Source organism: Dryas octopetala, chromosome 8 (genome assembly GCF_963921425.1).
Source record: "Dryas octopetala chromosome 8, drDryOcto1.1, whole genome shotgun sequence".
Taxonomy (NCBI): domain Eukaryota; kingdom Viridiplantae; phylum Streptophyta; class Magnoliopsida; order Rosales; family Rosaceae; genus Dryas; species Dryas octopetala.
The window spans coordinates 2,431,694-2,451,392 of NC_141373.1; the positions used below are offsets into that span (position 1 = coordinate 2,431,694).

Here is a 19,699-nt window from a genome sequence, read left to right on the forward strand (position 1 = left end):
ATTTATGTTTATTTAACCCTTTTCATGTCGAGACGAAATTGAATTAGTCACCTTTAAATGTGTAGTTAATTCAAACTCAAATTCATTAATTATTATGCTTCCCATATATATTTGCTACATTTTGCTTTGACTATGCAAACAACGTAAAATCAATGATTTAGAGATTTCACATGTTCAATGAATTTTGTGTGATTAAAGAATACTGACAGATCATCTACGTATGGGAACTTTTTTGCCCAATGTAGTTGGCATAATGGAACCTCTCCCCCTTTAACCTTACAGAACTGGCCAACCACACTACAACTTCTACATCTCCAAACGCTTTACCAGAGGGGTTGGGATCTGTATACAAACAAGATCGAAATTCAAAATATTTGGAAAATAAATTCTAATAAAACTTCCGCACAAATATGATATAAGAAATTCCAATTTGTGAAGGTTCTTGGCTCCATCTCATTTCAAAGAAAACTAATGCAAGGTTTATAGAGAGAACCATTTTTGGTTGGTAGCTATCATCTAACCAAAATATCAAGTAACTGCTACCACTACGAATCAAAACATGCACTGAAACAAACCAAAATCTTGTAATAAGACTGCAAAACTAAAGAGTACAGATTCAGACTGCAGCTTCCTTCTTGAGTTTAGTTAGCTCCTGCCTAACAATTCCAGCCTTCTGCAAAAACACAGTAATAAAACACATTTAACACATAGTTACACCAGCTCACAAAGTAGAACATAGACACACATATAGGGGCAGATGTAAAGTGGCCTTAGATTCTTAAAACTTGATCTATTTACTTTGTAATTGAAGATTCATACTTTTTGGTAAAGCATGAGCTACAAGGCACTCTTTATCCTTCCATCAAGAAAAGAAAGTGCAAAAGCCAAGTGATGGACAGACACCAACCCCCCTTCCCTTCTATATGTGATTCAACAACTAGACCAACCCTAATTGGCAGTGTCTAACATTGGTGAATTAAGATAGGTTTGGTCAATCTCTCACAAATTATATTAAAAAACTTATTAAATACAAAACTACAAATAAACAATAAGAGGAATTTGAGTGTTTTACGGACAATGCAAGAATGAAACATTAATAACGCACCTTGATCTTTGCCAACATGAGCTTAAACCTATCAAAATCATTAAGTGCAGCCCTTCTCTTCTGCACTATCAGCTTCCTGCCCCATGAACTGTTTTCCCATTTGTTCTTTACATCTGCCACCATCATACAAAAACTCAATTCAGAGATCAAGCAGATGAAAATAGGGAGACAACTCAAATCTTCATCATTTTCACATTGACTCGAAACTCACCAGCTGCCACCATGGCATCAATCAGGGTCTTCTTCTTAGGAGATCTTTTGATGTCAATCTTGATATCGGTGAGTGTAAGCCTCTTGAAGTTCATTTGGGTCCTCACCATGTCAGGGGCATCAACAAGGGCCTGCAAAATAAAAAGCAGGTGTCCTTAGTTTTAATGGCAGTAAGCACCAAAATTACACACCAAGACATCAGAGCTCAAAAATGTTTGATTAGATAGTAATTACTTAACTTTTGAATACTCTTTTATTTTCTTAATCTAATCTAGTACAAGTGTACAACTATTATGAAACATAATAACATAAATTTAAAAAATAGTTTATTTCCTGATAATAAATAAAAAACCCTAAAATTTTGGTTTAACTTCATACACCAATATTCCACAACTCATCAGCTTCACAGTAAACCAACATTGAACGAAAAACAAAGACGGTATACTCTATTCCGGTCACAAGTAGCAACCCATTATAATGGTAAAATAGAAAACTTCGAAGCTAAATGGAATGAGAAGAAAGGCACTTTCGTAAATAAATGCAAAAACATACCCTATTCTGGTCGATGACATCGACGATCACGACGAGCTGCCCATAGTCCTTCCCGTAGTTGACGAGAGCCACTCGTCCGATCTCCACGTACCTCTTGAACGGCATTTTGAAGATCTGGAAGGGTTTGGGAGTGACGACGAGTGAGGCAAGAGATAGAGAGAACTAGGGTTTGGAAGGTGAAGAAGAAATAAGGGGTTTTGTTTAAGCTGAGCGGTGATCAGGTGTACTCAAGGCTATCGTAGACTTTGTACAATCGTGAATTCCATTGGTTGGATATTTAAGAATAGTTCTTTTTTTCTTGTGTGCCCTTACATGTTCCACTTTTTATAATAAAGACTTAATTTTATTCTATATTTTAACAAGTGGCCCAATTGTTTTCGTCTTGAGACTCTTGACACAGTCAGCCATGAGCCCGCGAAAAATTAAAGGCTCAGTGGAAATGGGAGCTGTTCACGCTTTTGAGCTAATAATCCAAAAAAGGGCCCGTCAAAAGACAAATTTACCGTTTAAATAATGTACGCACAACATTGAACTTCTTTTTCTATAAAATATTCTGGCGTCTTCTTCGCTCCCATCTCTCTCTCTCTCTCTCTATTTGTGATTTCTATCATCTTTGAAGAAAACGCTGAAAGCAGTTACAGCATTTACAATTCTAATTTGAATTTCCAGGACCCCAGTGAATAAAGGTATAGAAATCTATATGTTTGAATGTTTTGTATGCATCTGGGTTTCTCTTGTTTTTGGGTCTTTTGTTGTAAGATGGATGGTTCATAATGCTTGTGTAATCATGGGAATGTTTAGATGTTTAAAAAATTTTCTTGGATTGGTTCATAATGATTGGGTTTATCTTAGAGATTGGTTTTAATATTGAAATGGGAAGATTTGCATTGAACACATAGATGATGTACTGTTGAGAAAGATTGGGATTTGGAGTATGTGATAAAAGATGGTAATGCATTGGAATCCAATATGTTTGCTTTGTTTCCTTTTAATTCATTATCTTAGTGTTTCTCTGGTTTGTTTTTGTTTAATGGGTTCTGACTCTTTATTTTAATTCGGGTGCCCAGCAGGTAAAAACCGAATGCGATTCAATTGATTATATTTTGGATGCTTTGTAATTGTATGGCGCCATTTTTTAAGAAAGCTTCAACAGCTGAGTTGGATGCTTTCTATCCAGTTAGACCGGAATGCCAAGTCAATGTCCCGAAGACCAGTTTTAGGCTCAGGGTGTGCATAATTTCCTTTCCGTTTCATTTGTTACTTTTTAATTTGTTTAGTTGTATATAACACAATTTATATTCATCCTCACCTCATGGAGCACTTAACTATTGCTGCTAACATAATATTCTAGCATTGGTTACTTATCCTTTCCTATCACTAAATGGTACTTTGCCTATTAGAAGTTAAGAGACATTTTGGCATTGAAAAGTTTGGTTATGCAATATCGTTGCTCTATTTCAGCATTATTATTACATATACTTGTGGGGGGGGGGGGGGGGGGGGGGTAGCATTCCTGATATAAGCACATGATCCACGTTTCAAACTATCAACTTTCACAGGCTGGGAAAACTCTTATTGAAGGAAGATGGCATACTGCCTTCGCCCAAGATGGTCACTTGGATATAGCCAAAGTGCTTAGACGAATCCAACGAGGGGTAATCTCTTCTATTTGTAACATTTTTTTTTTTGGATTTGGAGGGTGGGGGGAGATTTATTTATGTGTATGCATTGCGCACATGTGCGGACTGTTATCCGTAGTGCGGTTACCTGTTCTTGAGACGGATATATATATATTATATAAATAATATATTTAGCCTGGGTGATGGTAAATACACCATATATGTTGCTTCTTTGGTGTACTGGAAGTTAAAACCATATGTGTGTGATATTGATTTATGTACTTTTACTTAATTTATTATGCTAGGGTGTCCATCCTTCTATCAAAGGTGTAGTCTGGGAATTCTTGTTAGGTTGCTATGATCCAAATAGCACCTTCGATGAACGAAATACACTCAGGCAGCACCGAAGGTAATACATTTTATTTAATTGTGATTTAATCTGTAGTAGATGGCTCTCAGTTTAAGCACTGTGGGAAGCAATGGAGTATTCATGATTCTCTTTTCTCTTACTTCACTCATAATGCTTTTTTATATGAACCTAATTATAATCACATGCTGCTAGAGCGACTAAAAGATCCTGGCTCTCCAAGTTTTGAATTGCTCTGGAATAATATAATTTGGGATCACATCTAATTATGCAAAGGGGTGTTGGATTTTTTCTTTGCTTGATTTTAGTGTTATCCCAATACTGTGCTGTATGATTGGAAGTTAAAGAGGGGTTCTTGTGAAATGTGAGCGTACTGAGACTTGAAGAGCACTGACTTTATTTTTTATGCGGTATAACTGGGATGAGCAGCCTTTAAAGGGGTAGAGATTCCCTTTCTATTCAAGACAGTGTCTCTAGGTTGAGCCTCTCATGGCTTTCTGATCATCCATATTTGTATAATCTTCATCTTTCTGGAATTTATTAGACGTCATTCATTTCAGAAGCTAGTTTTGTTTGGATCATTGGGGCCCTTTGGCTTCTTATGTACTTGGATTCATGCTTTTTTTTTTTCACAAATATATTATTTTAATTATGAAAAACAAAAACCTTATGCCATCAAAGTGCATAAGATTATTTTTCGAATTCCTTTTTGTGACGACCGTGTTTGCATAATTCATGCTGACCTACATGCATGTTTTGTCTGTTCTGCCATGGTCCAGCCATTGAACCTTTGTTTGTTAGCCATTTGCCCTTCAGGTTCAGTCTTCGTCTCTGGGATGACATGTAGATATAGGTGGTTTGCCATGTTCCGATTTGGCGTTATGTCGTTTTTTTTTTTTTTTAAGAAAAAATTCTATTGGCGACTGGTGGTGTTTCTTTGATATTTCCATGCTGTCCGTCCTGTATTCCTTCTTCTTTGAATTGAATATTTTGACTTCATGTATATCATTGACCATTTTAGGGAGCAGTATGGTAGAGTGAAAGCTGAATGTCAAAAGATGGTTCCAGTTATTGGTAGTGGAAAATTTATTACAACACCCATCATCACGGATGACGGCCAGCCAATAGCAGGATCACCAGTAGGGACTACAAAGCATGATATTTCAGACAAGAAAGTGATTCAGTGGAAGCTTTTCTTGCATCAAATTGGTACATATCTGTTGCATAACTACATTCCCTTTACCAGTTGATATAATCTCACTTTTGTGCTGTTCTCTTGTGGTCTGGTTTCTTTCTATTAAGTGATTGACAAATACCCCTCAGACTCATAATGTGCAAGCAAGGAAAACAGATGATATAGGACACTTCCTTAACTAGACATACTTGAAAATTTATTTTTTCTTTTCTCTAGGAACGTATATTCTACACTTTTTATTCATGCATGAATGCAGTACAGGGATACACATGATTTTTTGAACTTTTTTCATGATCATTATTTTAACTTTTTTCATAGTTTTAATTTTGAACCATATCTATTTGGATATCTTATGGTTATTTTAACTTGTGTTAACTATTAATAGTACTTAACTTCACTAGGGGAATTTGGCTTGTAGGTTTGGATGTTGTTCGCACAGATCGAACACTTGTCTTTTATGAGAGTGAAACCAATCAGGCAAAACTTTGGGATGTTCTTGCAGTTTATTCTTGGATGGACAACGATATTGGTTATGTTCAAGGTGAATTGCTATGAATCTCATTAATGTTCTATCAAAGTTAAAACAGATTTAATTGACACTTACAATGGGCATTTTTGAGCAGGAATGAATGATATATGCTCACCAATGGTAATTCTTCTTGAAAATGAAGCAGATGCCTTTTGGTGTTTTGAGCATGCGATGCGAAGGCTGGTATATATTATATCTTACCTTGATGATACTATTGCTCAATTCTTAGTTTGATGGAGCAGTCGACTGCCTGTTTTAGTATTATTTGTCCATGAACTTGTTTTGAGTAATGGGTAAGGGTAATCATTCTGAACAGGTAGCTTATAATGATTAGTTTATACTGGGATCTAGTAATTGACTAGTACTTCCGTTATGATCAGTTTTGGTTGTCTTATTCATTGGGTAATTCTTTTTCCTTGTGCCATGAATTTGTTATTGAATGAAGATGTGCAAATTCACCATGTAAACTAGAATGGATGTCAGAACACCAAACTGGAGAAGTGAATTATTAGTAGAAGGCTTTAGAAGAACAAGAGGAAGGCCTAGAGTGACATGGATAGCGACAATTAGAAAAAGCATTACTTGCAACGATTTAATAGAAGATATTACTGGAGATAGATCAGATTGGTGCAGAAGGATTCATATAATCAACTTTACACAGTTCGAATTTTCTTGGTGCCGTAATCTAAGTCACACTTGTGGTACACGCTTTGGGCAGTTGAGAAAGAAAAATGTATTAAGGATGTATATGCTTGAATTTCGATGTTAAGATGGTGATTGTCAGCGCTAGAAAATATCTTGGACATGGATTCCGTATAAAATATATTGTAAATGGATATAATTAGCTCAAGTGCTCTCTAGTCAGTGGCTAGTTGTGAGAATGTTGGCTGAGATGAATCTGCCATGAGCTGCACAAGTAAATTAAGGCAGCATAATTCAATTTTAGGCACTAAAAGTACCGGGGGTGGCTAAAAGTAAGCAAGTTTCTATGGTTAGAGAAACCTATCATCAAATTAGTTCATTCAACATGTGCATTGAGCTTAGACTGTAGATTACTGAAAAAGGAGTTGCTTCAAGTTCGTTTGCAGAATAGTTGGCTTGGATTCCTACATTTACCAAGACTCATTTGGTTTCATTACTTTGGTGTTTTTAATTCCACTCTGATAGAAATCCATGGATGCCTAGAAACTAGGAAAGTTAAGTCATCTTTTGTGGACTTGAAGCTGTTTATTCGGTCTTGTTTATTTTTTATTGTTTATCTGAAACTTTTTTTAAAATGATTTGATACATGATTGGTGCTTGTGATATGCTTCTGTTAGGGTATAATTCAGATTCCTGCTTTTGTTTCGAAAACAGAGAGATAATTTTAGGTGCAGCTCTAGTTCGATAGGGGTGCAATCTCAGCTGAGTACACTCTCCCAAGTAATCAAAACTGTTGACCCTAAGCTTCATCAACACCTTGGTACGAATTTATCTATGCATGTTCACTAACACAGGTCCTTATTATTCTGCTAAAACTCCATTTCCTTCTCATTGACAGAGGACCTAGACGGTGGGGAGTATTTATTTGCATTTCGCATGCTGATGGTATTGTTCCGGAGAGAATTTTCCTTTGTTGATTCACTATATCTTTGGGAGGTGAGGAGGAAACTGTACTCATTTCCCTAACTGGGTTCTGTTTTATTGATAAATAGCTCCTTATGGATGATGGATGAATTTTAGGCTTCATCCATCTCAATCTAATTAATATATTGAATTTCCTTTGTTTTTCATTCATAAGCCTGTTTTAAGACAGTGATATAGTTGGTTTCAGCTGATGTGGGCCATGGAATACAACCCAAACATTTTCTTAACATATGAAGGGTCAACTGATGGTGCTACACAACCACCTAATGTGCGTAATGACAAAGAACTAGACAAATATGGCAAGTTTGAGAGAAACAATGTGAAGACTGGATACACAGAACAACATACTGCACTTTCTGTTTTTCTTGTTGCAAGTGTTCTTGAGACCAAAAATAAGCAACTTTTAAAGGAGGCTAAGGGTCTGGATGATGTTGTCAAGGTCTCTCTCTCTCTCTCTCTCTCTCACACACACACACACACACACACATGTGCAGGCGCACATTTATGTTACTTGTTTGTGTCTTCATATATCTCATAGTCAACTTGGTCTCCAGATCTTAGGTGAAATAACTGGAAATCTGGATGCAAAAAAGGCATGTAGGGAGGCATTGAAGATTCACAAAAAGTACCTCAAGGTTTGTGCTTCTTCCTTTTTGTTGGGTATTAGCAGTCTTTTTTTGAGTAACCAGGGTATATAGCATTAGTCGTAATTTAGAAACTGAAGGATTTTGTTGGCTGTTTGCACTTGCAGACCATGAAGTCATAGATATTTCCTGGGATATCAACTCCGTGATGGTGACATTGGCAACAGGCTAACAACTTCAATTTGCTGATCACTTTTTTTTCTGTTCTATTTTCTTTGTAGTTAGCTCTCTCTCTCTCTCTCTCTCTCTCTCTCTCTCTCTCTCTCTCTCAAATGAACAGAGAAGCAATGTAATTTTTTGGGCTTCGGCCCCATATTTACCCCCAAAAAAAGCACAGAGCATGGTGTCATTTTTGTAAAGTAAAAGTTACCGAGGTTTTAGAATATAAGATTTTCACCAAAATGCTTCTACAGCACTGAGCTTTCATTTATTTTTTATTTTGTGGGTTACACTGGGCCAAAGCCCAAAACAAAATAAACATGAGCTTTCATTTTTTAGATCAACCTGAGTTGTGGTATACAGACATCATCATTTTTTATTCAAAACATTACTAAGTTTGCTTGATGAAGTCCTTTCATTTCATTTCAAGCATGAAAATTTGTGGGAGGTTGTGTCTCATCATCCTCACAGCAGCGTGCACACACTGGCCTCGTCCGAACCACAGTACATAAGCAACACTTTTTGCATGCCCCAGGGCACCCTGCCAAATAAATAATATTAATCATTTGATAAAAAAATAAATAAATAAAAAGATTGTTTTTAAGAAATAGTAATAGGTCGGACTTTAAGGTTGCTTTTGTGTACAGATTAGTAAGTGACATAAAATTATAGGGTATAATCGATATATCGTTATGTGGTATAATCAATTGAACATATAAGGATATTATTTGAAGATATGTATTAGTAGGGTATAGTATTAATAACATTCACTCATATTATAACACATAAATTGGTTATATCATGTGTCAATATATCAGTTATACAGAATAATTTTTCGTAAGGGACTAGGAAGGCAGCAACAAGAACATGCAAAGGACAATTCTTGAAGATGACATTTTGTTTTCTTTCACTTTTGACTTGTGGAATTGAGAGAGAATTAGAGTTCCTTTGTTTGGGTTTGTTCTGCTCTTTATATACAAGACTTTTGGCTCGTACGTTACAGTTCATAAACTATTTTCCACACAAAACATTGTGGAATGTATAAGAACCAAAATAACTGTTATCATGTTATGAAAGTTTATAAACCAAAATAAATGGTCAAAGTTAAGAGGTAAGTTACCATTTTTTAATTCTTTCCAAGGACTTATGGCAACGATTTATTTTTTTAAATGATACAGGATGTTACAAAATCACATGTTTTATGATAACCACAATTTAATGAAATCTTTATTGTAAAATTAGATTATGAAAACGGTTCAGGATGTTAAAACCGAACGACACCCTACCAAAAAAAAATAACGGCCTCATCATCTTCATATCAATAACACTTGGAATCTACATAACAATATTCGGATCTTCAAGTCTGTTTGTTTTCCACGTTTTTTTTGGTTAGAACGTTTTCCAGGTTTGTGTCCAACACCATCATTTTATGTTTTTCTTGTTCTGTCTTTATCCTTTTTCAATCATTACTCGATCTCTCCGTGATTGATTTCACATTCAATCCATTTTCTTGGGAATTTTAATTTTAATTTTTTGTTTAAATTCGAACTCTTCTTAATCCATCCAAGATTCATGTGAATTATAAGTCTCGTAACTTCATTAGCACTTATCCAATAATCACAATAAGAGTACGACTCTCGTTATCTTTTTATTTTTTAAAATTGAAATTCTTTATGATCTATCAAGTTTTACGAAATTCTCAAGCCTCAAAACAATATCGAAAATACTTACCTTATAATAATGACAAAAATTCGACTCTCGTTCTTCCAATTCTCATAGCTTAGGTTAAGGCCTCTTTTCAACCCATTTCAAAAAGGGTTCATGGGAATCATAAACAAATTAAGGGCATTTGTGTAAAATAATTATAGCATGAGAGGTGATTAAGGGCATTTATATAATTTGATTCTTCTTCTCTACTAATTAACTACGTCATTAGCTTTTGAATCAACTATTTAATTGGCCAAATGACGTTGCACATCAATCATGGTATTCCCAACTCTTTAATCATCTTAGCCCACCACGTACATGATTTAAAAATGGGCTTGTTCTTAACTTGTACGTATTGAACTATAATAGAGCCATTCAACATTGCCAATGCTTATCTGATTGGCAACTAAGACTTTAAATATTGATGCAGAGAAACACACAAAAATGGAAGGATCTGTTTTCACTTCTGGTTTGGAAGGGATGAAGCATGTCAAATCTGAAACGGGAGAGATGCTCACAAAGCCTTTCTTGGATGTATGCAAAAACTTGCTACCTGTTTTAGGTACAATTATATTTTGATTTTGAGATTTTTCACCCCCAAAACGGTTCGTTTTGATGCTGACAAAGTGACAATGCAATGTTTTTTCATGATTTTTTATGCAGATAAGTTTGGAGTGGCCTTTACACCTGTGAAATCTGAAGTTGGTAATAATATATCGGTAAGGTGCTCTTTTATGTGACTTGTTTTTTAGAAGCAACTGTTTTGGTTTTTAATTGTTTACAACATTTTTCATGTTCTTGTTCGACACATTGCAGAGATTGGAATCCAAGTATTCCTCTAACCCGTCAGAATTTAACCTCCTGTACAATATAATCCGGTCTGAGATTGAAGCCAAAACAGAAAAGTCCTCATCCAGTTGCACAAATGCTCTGCTTTGGCTAACAAGGTATATATATGCAATGTTTGCTGTATCTGAGTCCTTGATTTTGTTTTGCAAAACGCCAATCCTTGTGTTTTGAGAATCAGACACGTCTCGTTTCCTAAATATTTAAGTTTTTAGAGTCTAGTGCTACATTGTTTAACATTCGGTCATGTGCTTGTGTAGGGCTATGGACTACTTGGTGGAACTGTTCAGGAATCTACTGGACAATCCAGATTGGCAAATGTCAAAAGCTTGTACAGAGGCCTACAGCAAGACATTTAAAAAATGGCATAACTGGCTGGCAAGCTCAAGTTTTAGTGTAAGGACTCACAATCCCTTTTAGTAATAAGGTTTAAACTTCAATATTGAGAATGCCATAAACTTTGAGTTTTAGTTCATTATCATCCAGAGGGCTTCCATGATGTTTCAGAAACAAACCCAACAAAAGAAAATCTTTATGATTCAATCCAAATTTGCTTCATTGCATTACCCATTTGCCCATTTGGAAAGACCATATAGCATTTGAGTATTAAATGACACAAAGAATTGGATTAATTTGATAAATTTCAAGCACTATTAGTAGAAAGTTGGGATTTCCAAAGACAACTTCCATAAAAGTAATGTTAGATGTACCATTAATGTAGTTAGACTACATCTCGAATAGAGGCATGACTAATTTATACAAGTGAATCTTTAATCTATTAGAGAGATGTGGTTACATTAATTCAATCACTTTGAAAATGAAAATGTCTTGACTCTCTTTGATTGAAATGCAGGTTGTAATTAAGCTTGCTCCAGAGAGGAAGAAATTTATGGAGATATTAGATGAAACGCCTTATTTAAATTCTGATATTCAAAAATTCTGCACAAACTTCTCTCCAGTACTTCAAGAGATTCATAAGTTCTTAGTAAGTTTTTTTCATGTTCATGGGATATGTTTTTGGCTGAAGCATTTGGGGTTGAATTAAATTTACCACTGAGCATATATGTCTCTAATTAAACTCTGTGTTTTTAATCTTCTTTCAGGCCTCTGTTGGAATGGACGATATGCAAGCTTGATATATACAACTAAATGAATATTGTTGAATACAAGTTGTATTTTTTCTTTTAATATATATAGTTTTTAGGGGAAAAACTAATTGCATTCGTCTTCTTGTAAAGCATTCTTTGATTTAATTGTTACCGAAAATAGTGTCATTACTTAATTGCTTTACCAGTAAACTTCAATTTGACTTTTTTGTTCATTTCATTTTGTTTCTTGTTTGCAACTCTACCAGCTGATCGATGGCCTCAAATTTGCTGCCTATTTTCACAAAGATTGACCAACAAACACCATTAGTTGCCTTAAAAATTAATTGGCATGGTCGGATTCATAACTCGAGTGACAGAGCACCTAACCTGCACAAAGTACGAATTTTATTCTCATGCACGAAAATTAGCACATATAATTAAACTCATTTTAAAGATTAGGTAACACGGAATTTGTGCTAGTACCTGTTATTGTTTCATTAATTTGGACAATAAAGCAATCCTCAACAACAAAGAAATAAGGAAATTATATATTTATTAACTTATTCATATGGCTAGAAAAGCAAGAACGTACCCTAGAGTCCTAGACCAAATGAGTTATGACTTATGACTTGTCAAGTAAAAAAAGTAGTACAATAATTCGAGATGCGGCTGAGCACGAGATCTTTTAATAGATTGTATTCACTGCTCATTCAGGCCTAAGGGGGTTTAATTTTTAATTATAATAGGCCATAACTAGCCATAAATAATGCCATTTTGGTTCAACAGTAAGGGTGCTTTATGATCTTTAATGAGGCAACCCGAAAGCTTAATTATATAAAGTTTTGTGGTCTCACAACTCCATTGTGTAGAGCCCTTATCCTCGTCCGCCTGATACAACTCACTGAACTGAGTTCGACTATCGTCTTTTCCTTTTCGGGTTTTAGACTTCTATTAAAACCCAAAAGAAAAAGGTTAAACATAGAACAAAATTCTAACAGAAGTAATCTACTTGAACTGGTATGGTTGGAGTCTGGGTCAATTATATAAGATATTTTTAACCTGCACCTTCTGTTTGTAACAATAAAACCAGAGGGAATTCATGATCTAATTTCTCATTGCCATCGCCATGTTGGTGTTTATAGTTTCAGTAATTAAGAGCATTTACATCTATATCCAAAGTCTTGAGTTCGATCAAATTCCACCTCGCCCAATTAATATCATTTGATTAAAAAAAGAAAAAGTTAAACCTTTTTTTTTTGTTTTTTTTTCCGATCGACCACCCAAAAGTTAACCCTTTAGATGTAAAGATGTGCAAGAATTTCCCAATCCAATATAAGTTCACATTTGGACCCAAAAGACTCATAATAAGGTGTTCACATATAGTCACTACGTACCATACCTTACAATGAGAGTGTTCCTTGTAGCCATTTTCTCTTATGTGATTTCCATCCAAGGAAACAGCCAACAAACCATTGAAATTCACATGCACCCACCATTCATTTCAGCCATTAAAATGACCCGTTAAAACCTTCCCCTATATTTAGCATTTCAAGTATTTTTATTTTTATTTATCCTATATTTTCACACCGAAAAATTCGATCTACTTCTGGCCATCAATCATGGGTTTAGGCAAAAAAAAACCATGCATTACCATCAAATAAACGAGAGATAGACGATAGGTTTACTTTAATTAAACAGAATTTGTTTGTCAGTTCTCACCCCTTTTCTCATCAGTCCCACCCTTCATGGCACATTTGTCAAAAGCTGTTCATTAGTTTTTGAACACTTTTTCCCTTTCTTCAAAAGTTTTACGTACCCATCTTGCAAAACTCATAGAAGGAAGTGAATGCATGTGTGCCCAATTCAAGTTCTGGGCATTCTTAATTTCTTTAGGACATATAATTTGAGTACTACAGCCTCTCATGGGCCTGCAAATTTTGGCCTTTGCAGAGAGGTTTTAATTCCTTCAGAGGTTTGATAATGGTACCTACACACAATTCCTTCATGCTATTCATTATCCATCTTCCTTTTTTTTTTTGGTTACGTTGAAGGGAATTGAACATTTGATCTATTCTAATCCTAACCCATTGTTATTTACAGATTGGAAGGACCAATTTTGATTCCACTTCTACTAGAGAATTGCAGGAGTAGCTTAATTGGTTGTTTATAGAGCCAATATATATACATATATTATATAATCTTCCACAAAAATGGCGACCAGCAACCCCAAAGATCCTAATAACAATAAGATGAAGGGCCTTTTGAAAGGCCTAAGATACATTTCTCAAATTTTTGGTATGTATAATTGTGTTCCAGTAGAAGCAGCGACGTACTGTTACTTATATATGCTAATTAAAGAACGATTTTTTGTTGATGATTGTGTGTGTGTGCGCGCATATATATACATACGTATTTGGCAGATGATAATAAAGACCAAGGCATGCAGATAGGGTACCCTACAGATGTAAAGCATGTGGCTCATATAGGATGGGATGGTCCATCCACAGCAAATTCTCCAAGCTGGGTAATTCACTAGTTTTCTCTTTTGCTTAAATGGTTGATCACAAACCTCATCAAGCTCATATTGTGCATTGTGCATGGTGCATGCAGATGAATGAGTTTCAAGGTCCACCAGGAACTGCATCAGCACCTCTAGGCCAAAATGGAGAGAAAGATGATCATGGGGTCAAATGGGTCTCTGAAGGTACTTCATTTATGTTTGAGTAATACTAGAAGTACCACATTTTTTTATCCGAGACTTTATGTTTTGATTATTTTACTAACTAATCAATGTCATATATGTACATAGATTCAAGCCGGAAGAGTGCAAAGGGTTCAAAGTCTCCGGCACAGGACATTTTGGAAGTGCCAAAGGCGTCGAGAAGGCATTCATCAAGTGGGCATGGAGGTGGTGGTGGTGGTGGTGGAGGACCTGATTCCCCCAAGAAGGAAAAATCAGATAAATCAAAGCAAACAAGGCGGTCTTCCAAGACTAGGGAATCGTCGGATAAAGGCATCCGGCAAGCCACGGATTCAAGCCAAGGCATTGAATCGTCACAAAACCTGCCGGACATCCCCAAGAAAACGCGGCGGAAGAAATCCAAAGAATCTTCCATTGGGGGGTCATCAAGAAAAATAAAAACCCTTGGTAGTTCAGAAATATATTCAGACCAACCTGGACCTCAGAAATCTTTTCAAGTGGGGGAAGGCAAGGGATTTACATGAATTTCTTCTTCACAAAATGATTATTGTTGTAGCTAGAATCTTCAATCAGGCTAGCTATATAAAATGTATCAGGGAATTGAAGGCAAACAAATGTAATTTAAGTTTAATATGATCGTTTCAATTTTTGAACATTTTACTTCCTAGTTGTACATTGTCTACATCAATTTCAATGCACTTGCCACTTGGTGTAGTTGCCGGTCTAAAGCTATCCAGAGCCTAAAAAGCCCATCCTTGTCCAACAGTTCCAAGGGTGATTTTGCTTTTGTCTCTGTCTTCACGATTTGTGATCAATTGTGCCTTAAATCACACTACAGGCCAAAACATGCTTGACACTGCAAACAGAAACCTTTCTGGGCAACTTTCAGATTCTCTCTCCTGATTCTTTAGGACACCTAAGACCTAGTTACTATAATAATGCTAAAATAGTTCAAAAGCAACAACTCATAACAAATAGTAAAGAAACACTGTTTGGGATGAAGGAAAACGAAAGAAAGATCACAGAAAATCAGAGCAAAATGTTGATCATTTCCCATTTCTTTCACTAACGGGCATAAAATCTCAGGAAATTTGGGAAGATGTGATCAAACTAAAAAAGAAACCAAAAACAGTAGAATTCTGCAAAACATGATTCAATTTCTTGCTTGTGCTCAATCCCCACAATCTGGAGAAAAGAAAAAATTACAATAATTAAGACAATGCTATAATTTATATGCACTTTCCAGTTTCCATTGAAAAAAGTCCATAATTACATAGTTTCCCTGTATCAGCACATTCACTGCACATCCAAAAATTCATTTCCAAGTCAGCTATAACCTGTTCCTCTCTTTGTTAGAAGACCTAAAATCCCAAGTTCCCAAGAAACACAAAAAGGGTCTAATCCTAGTTAAGCAAACATAAGCATAAACAAAAGCCCTATGGTAAACACAAACACAGAAGGAACAACAACCTGCACTGAAGAATGCACACTGTTGAGAAGGGCAGGATTGGGTTTATGTGGTTTGTTGCAGACCTTCAAATCCCTCAAACTGCTACCACTCTTGGCAAAGCTCAAACCCTCATCAACACAGAGCTGTGGGTTCCCAGCCAACTTTAGCTTGTGCCCAGTTTTAGCTGAAAAATGACTTGCAGAAAATGAGACTCTACCACTCAGACTATTGTTCTCCAAATTAATCTCATTCACAAACTCCAAGAGCTTCCCAAACTCCTCAGGCACTGTCCCTTCAAGCTTGTTCTTGTCAAGCCCCAGGTAGCTCAGATTTCTCAAATGCACCCCCATTGAAGCAGGAATGTTCCCAACCAACCCCATGTCTGAAAGTCCTATTCCCAAAATACCCCCCAGATTTTCCCATATTTCCGGAATTTGCCCTCCCAGTAAATTTCCACTCAGATACACTTGTCTCAGCTGGGGCATCTCCGCCAAAAACAGAGGAACTCCCGAGTGACTGAACCGGTTGTAGCTCAAGTCCAAGAGCTCTAACCTCTTCATGTTTTTGAAACTCTCTGGGATTTGACCAGAAAACCCATTGGAGCTCAAGTCCAGCTTCAAAAGCTCCGAGAGATTGCCCGCCGATTCAGGGACATTTCCGTCAAAATAATTGTAACCCAGATCAAGAACCTTCAGTTTCTGTAATTTCTCAAAACTCAGATGAATTTCACCGCTGAGTTGATTCCTCGAGAGAGTCAACTCTTCCAGGTTGACCAAGTCAGCAACCCCATCTGGGATGTTCCCAAAAACCCCATTTCCGGTCAGAACCACCCTCCTTAAGCTGGTGAAATTACGGAGTATGCCACTGAGCGAGCCCACCAGAGTTGGGTTGTCTACGAACACGAGCTCTTCCAAACCGGACCCGAAACTCAGCGGGATGTCGGGGACCGAAACGCGCGTTTCGGTGAAGCACTGGTAGAAGAAGAGCTTGCGGAGGTACCTGAAGGACGTGAAGAGAAGCGGGCTGAGCGTGGAGTTGGGAGAGCAGGGCGGGTTGGGCGTGAAGTCCGAGACGTACCCGAAACTGAGCTCCGAGACGTGAACCGTTTCGGCGGAGGAAGCGTTGGTGGGGTCGTAGAAGTAGTCGCAAACGACGCCGTGTGGGGCGGAGGAGCAGAGGTCGTCGGGGAAGAGAGAGCGCCAGGGGATGGCGGAGTTGATAGAGTCGAGGACTTGGTAGACGGCTTCTTGTTCGGCGGGGTTGAGGAGGGGTTGCTGGTGCGAAATGACGATGGAGGACAGGAGGGCGAAGAGGAAGACGAGGGCAAAAGTGGAAAATGGATGGAACAGAGCCATTTGAGAGAGTGGAGAAGTTGGAGAGGATTTTGGAGGGTGTGAAGAGAAGCAGTGAAATTGAGAGAAAGAGATAGTGCTTGGGATATTGGGTAATGGGTAAGGAGGGAAAAGACTCAAAAGAGAGAGAGATGTATGTTAGGCACTTAGGCCTAGAATGGTGAAAGAGTGAACTACTAGTACTACTCTGAGGACTTCTTGTTGAGCAACAACAACATTGCTGTGGTGGCCTTGTGGGGGTGGGTGGTTGGGTCGTGGTTTTTAAGTGGGGTTTGGCTTTCTGATTCTGATTCTACTGCACTGCATATTTTGGCTGAATTACCAATGTGCCCTTCCTTTTGGACTATACTCTGCAATAATAGAATAGAGGAACCAGGGAGGTCCAAGGGAGGTCCAAGGGACCACGACCAGGACCAAGCAAATAAGCAATGACCAACTTTTTGAAAAAAAAAATCTTAAATTTGAACAAGTCTTTGTTTATAATTGTATTATTGAAACCCCCGCACCAAAATTGTCACATAACTTGTTTTTTACATTTGAATGTTAATCGGTTCACATTTTCTTTTAATTAGATATATATTTTTCACCTTTAAATTTAAATATATGAAAAAACTAAATGTACTGTAAATGAAAAAAATTTCACACAACATATATATGTAAAGAAATTCGGTCTTGTACACTCCAAATCCATCACATTCATGTAATTTAAATAATGTTTAGCTTTAATTGATGAAGTATTTGAGGCTAGCCGGCTAGCCGCTAGCTCAAAGAGGAATAGAAAAAATTACTTAAAAAATAATAATAATAATTGCAACCAAAATAAGTACAAAATTATTGATTTAGATTGATAATTGGATGCAATAATATTATGACACAGTTCACAAAAGACAGAAACAGCAAACAGAATTTGGTTCAAGAGGTAAAAAAAAACTGACAGGGGTATTATGGTCTTAACAACACGGACTGTATAACACTATAACCTCACCAACCTTATGCAAATTATATGTAAAGCACAAGATGTCGGGTTCGGAAGTCAGAACCACTGATCGGGCTAGGCCAGCCAGCAGTGAAAAATTGCCGCAAAGTTTCCAACCAAATAAACCTCGAACACATCAACCGCATCGCACAAAACATCAACGGCCACGATTCCATCTTCGCCGCTAAAGCCGTTCGAGGTTTAACCCTCCAAAAGCACACAGCCTGGGATCAGGGATGAGGGAACAGAAAAGGTGGCACAGCCGCCGGAGCCGACAGGAACCTGCGAGCAAAGGCGAGCCGCGAGCGCGACAACAATGCGCCGTATCCGCCGACTTGCTGTCTGTACATGTCAATTGTACCATGAAAGCGACGTCTAACTGCTCCGAACGAGGTGGCGTCAGGCACGGCTTATACTGCGTCGACACGTGGAGGGTGTAGGGAGGGTATCGTTTCCTGAAATGAGAAGAGCATGCGAATTCCATTTCGAGCCGGGTCGCTTGTCGTCCGGTTACAGCTAAGCGGTGGGACCCGCGTCTGAGTTTTTAACACCGAAATTGCATTTTTACTGTTTTCGCTTTTTACTTTTTGACCTTTTGTTGCTTCTGGGAGTAGAAAGCAAGCAGAGCCCAGACCAGAGGAGGAGGGGAGAGAGGACTGTGAATTCTGAAAGCAGGGAGAGAATACTACCCAGTTGAGCTCAAGCATTAAGCAATCCCCAGAGAGATACAGAGAGAGAGTGAGAGTTTCTCTGTGTGCACCCTCAGATGGCTTTACCATGGACTCTATGGTGTAGGGAAACAAATAAGATATAGAGGTGGGGCCAAAAAGTGATTTTTAATAAAAATGGGCTTAAGCCCAACAATCAAAGGCAGGGTTTTGTTTTTGGTTGCTATTATGCTATAGTTTGGACTAGGTTCAACTCTAGTTCATGTAGTTTCAAATGTGTTTTTCTAAGGTTACAATTCGAAGACATACCTTTAATTTTGTCAAATTGTTTGACGAAATAGCAGCAATGTGCATAATTCGAAATATTTTAGATATTAACAATCAAGCTAAACCACTTAAAATATTCCTATTTGTGTGCTTTCCATGCTTTTTTTGTTGAACAAATTGATAAAATTAAGGGTCTGTCCTCGAATTGCAAAAGTTATAAAACTACAAAAAAAAATTAGCACAAGTATAATTATAAGAATTTGAATGAAACTTAACCCAAACTACAGAAAATAAATAGGAAAAACAAACACAACCGCTTTTGGGTCGGACCTTCTCCAGCTACATCTTCCATTCGTAGGCCAAGATGTGAAGCCCAGCTCCAAAGTGAGTCCCACATTTAGCCAGCCAATCAGTAACAAAACCCATATTGAGGACTAAAGGGTCTTGTCCTTTTACTTTCCCTCCACGTTGATCCATTTCTTGTAAACTTGTAGACTTGTAGTAGTAGCAAATCAAATATCTCTAGTTGCCCTTCTCATCCTCAATTAAAACGAGATTAAATAATTAATTATTGATTTCCCTCTTGGTCCAAAACGATGAATGAAACATGGTGATCAATTTACATTTACAGACTGATT

General features: G+C 37.1%; 5 protein-coding genes across 8 annotated transcripts; 3 read left to right on the top strand and 2 right to left on the bottom strand.

Annotated features, from left to right (window-relative positions):
* Positions 1–360: 360 nt before the first annotated feature.
* On the bottom strand, positions 361–2,035 carry LOC147275928 (Ribosomal protein L14). Its single transcript, XM_086253862.1, has 4 exons — positions 1,868–2,035; positions 1,317–1,446; positions 1,106–1,218; positions 361–673 (listed from the first exon to the last, which is right to left on the bottom strand). Exons 1-4 carry the CDS (start codon positions 1,970–1,972, stop codon positions 617–619), a joined length of 405 nt encoding a protein of 134 aa, XP_086109988.1. The 5' UTR covers positions 1,973–2,035; the 3' UTR covers positions 361–616.
* A 359-nt stretch (positions 2,036–2,394) lies between these two features.
* LOC147275929 (uncharacterized) lies at positions 2,395–8,350 on the top strand. Of its 4 annotated transcripts, none has more exons than XM_086253066.1 (12): positions 2,395–2,553; positions 2,935–3,094; positions 3,427–3,522; positions 3,792–3,895; positions 4,875–5,062; positions 5,467–5,589; positions 5,672–5,760; positions 6,934–7,039; positions 7,118–7,215; positions 7,391–7,642; positions 7,758–7,838; positions 7,955–8,350. In XM_086253066.1, exons 2-12 carry the CDS (start codon positions 2,975–2,977, stop codon positions 7,967–7,969), a joined length of 1,272 nt encoding a protein of 423 aa, XP_086109192.1. In that variant the 5' UTR covers positions 2,395–2,553; positions 2,935–2,974; the 3' UTR covers positions 7,970–8,350. The 4 variants fall into 4 exon arrangements, with proteins under 4 accessions (XP_086109192.1, XP_086109195.1, XP_086109193.1 ...); XM_086253067.1 differs by having other exon boundaries at positions 2,413–2,553; positions 2,938–3,094; XM_086253068.1 differs by lacking the exon at positions 2,395–2,553 and adding an exon at positions 2,801–2,816 and having other exon boundaries at positions 2,938–3,094.
* Positions 8,351–10,157: 1,807 nt separating this feature from the next.
* Positions 10,158–11,825, top strand: LOC147275930 (glycolipid transfer protein 1-like). The gene is made up of 6 exons (XM_086253070.1): positions 10,158–10,275; positions 10,377–10,432; positions 10,530–10,660; positions 10,820–10,955; positions 11,413–11,544; positions 11,663–11,825. Exons 1-6 carry the CDS (start codon positions 10,158–10,160, stop codon positions 11,693–11,695), a joined length of 606 nt encoding a protein of 201 aa, XP_086109196.1. The 3' UTR covers positions 11,696–11,825.
* Positions 11,826–13,881: 2,056 nt separating this feature from the next.
* On the top strand, positions 13,882–14,872 carry LOC147275931 (PAK-box/P21-Rho-binding family protein). Its single transcript, XM_086254033.1, has 4 exons — positions 13,882–13,942; positions 14,068–14,171; positions 14,258–14,351; positions 14,457–14,872. The coding sequence occupies exons 1-4, from the start codon at positions 13,897–13,899 to the stop codon at positions 14,870–14,872; spliced, it is 660 nt and encodes a 219-aa protein (XP_086110159.1). The 5' UTR covers positions 13,882–13,896.
* Positions 14,873–15,377: 505 nt separating this feature from the next.
* LOC147275932 (ROP-interactive CRIB motif-containing protein 7) lies at positions 15,378–17,271 on the bottom strand. The gene has a single exon (XM_086254873.1). The coding sequence runs from the start codon at positions 17,151–17,153 to the stop codon at positions 15,756–15,758; it is 1,398 nt and encodes a 465-aa protein (XP_086110999.1). The 5' UTR covers positions 17,154–17,271; the 3' UTR covers positions 15,378–15,755.
* Between the last annotated feature and the right edge of the window lie 2,428 nt (positions 17,272–19,699).

Excerpts from the sequence above, each read along its gene's own strand:
- LOC147275928 (XM_086253862.1), bottom strand. The coding sequence starts at position 1,972 with ATGCCGTTCAAGAGGTACGTGGAGATCGGACGAGTGGCTCTCGTCAAC. Across the intron at positions 1,447-1,867 it reads ATGTCATCGACCAGAATAGG|GCCCTTGTTGATGCCCCTGA; the intron begins GTATGTTTTTGC and ends TTTATTTTGCAG. Across the intron at positions 1,219-1,316 it reads TGATGCCATGGTGGCAGCTG|ATGTAAAGAACAAATGGGAA; the intron begins GTGAGTTTCGAG and ends TGATGGTGGCAG.
- LOC147275932 (XM_086254873.1), bottom strand. The coding sequence starts at position 17,153 with ATGGCTCTGTTCCATCCATTTTCCACTTTTGCCCTCGTCTTCCTCTTC.
- LOC147275931 (XM_086254033.1), top strand. The coding sequence starts at position 13,897 with ATGAAGGGCCTTTTGAAAGGCCTAAGATACATTTCTCAAATTTTTG. Across the intron at positions 14,172-14,257 it reads CAGCAAATTCTCCAAGCTGG|ATGAATGAGTTTCAAGGTCC; the intron begins GTAATTCACTAG and ends TGGTGCATGCAG. Across the intron at positions 14,352-14,456 it reads GGTCAAATGGGTCTCTGAAG|ATTCAAGCCGGAAGAGTGCA; the intron begins GTACTTCATTTA and ends ATATGTACATAG.
- LOC147275929 (XM_086253066.1), top strand. The coding sequence starts at position 2,975 with ATGCTTTGTAATTGTATGGCGCCATTTTTTAAGAAAGCTTCAACAGCT. Across the intron at positions 3,095-3,426 it reads AGACCAGTTTTAGGCTCAGG|GCTGGGAAAACTCTTATTGA; the intron begins GTGTGCATAATT and ends CAACTTTCACAG. Across the intron at positions 5,590-5,671 it reads CGATATTGGTTATGTTCAAG|GAATGAATGATATATGCTCA; the intron begins GTGAATTGCTAT and ends ATTTTTGAGCAG.
- LOC147275930 (XM_086253070.1), top strand. The coding sequence starts at position 10,158 with ATGGAAGGATCTGTTTTCACTTCTGGTTTGGAAGGGATGAAGCATGTC. Across the intron at positions 10,661-10,819 it reads GCTCTGCTTTGGCTAACAAG|GGCTATGGACTACTTGGTGG; the intron begins GTATATATATGC and ends GTGCTTGTGTAG. Across the intron at positions 10,956-11,412 it reads TGGCAAGCTCAAGTTTTAGT|GTTGTAATTAAGCTTGCTCC; the intron begins GTAAGGACTCAC and ends ATTGAAATGCAG.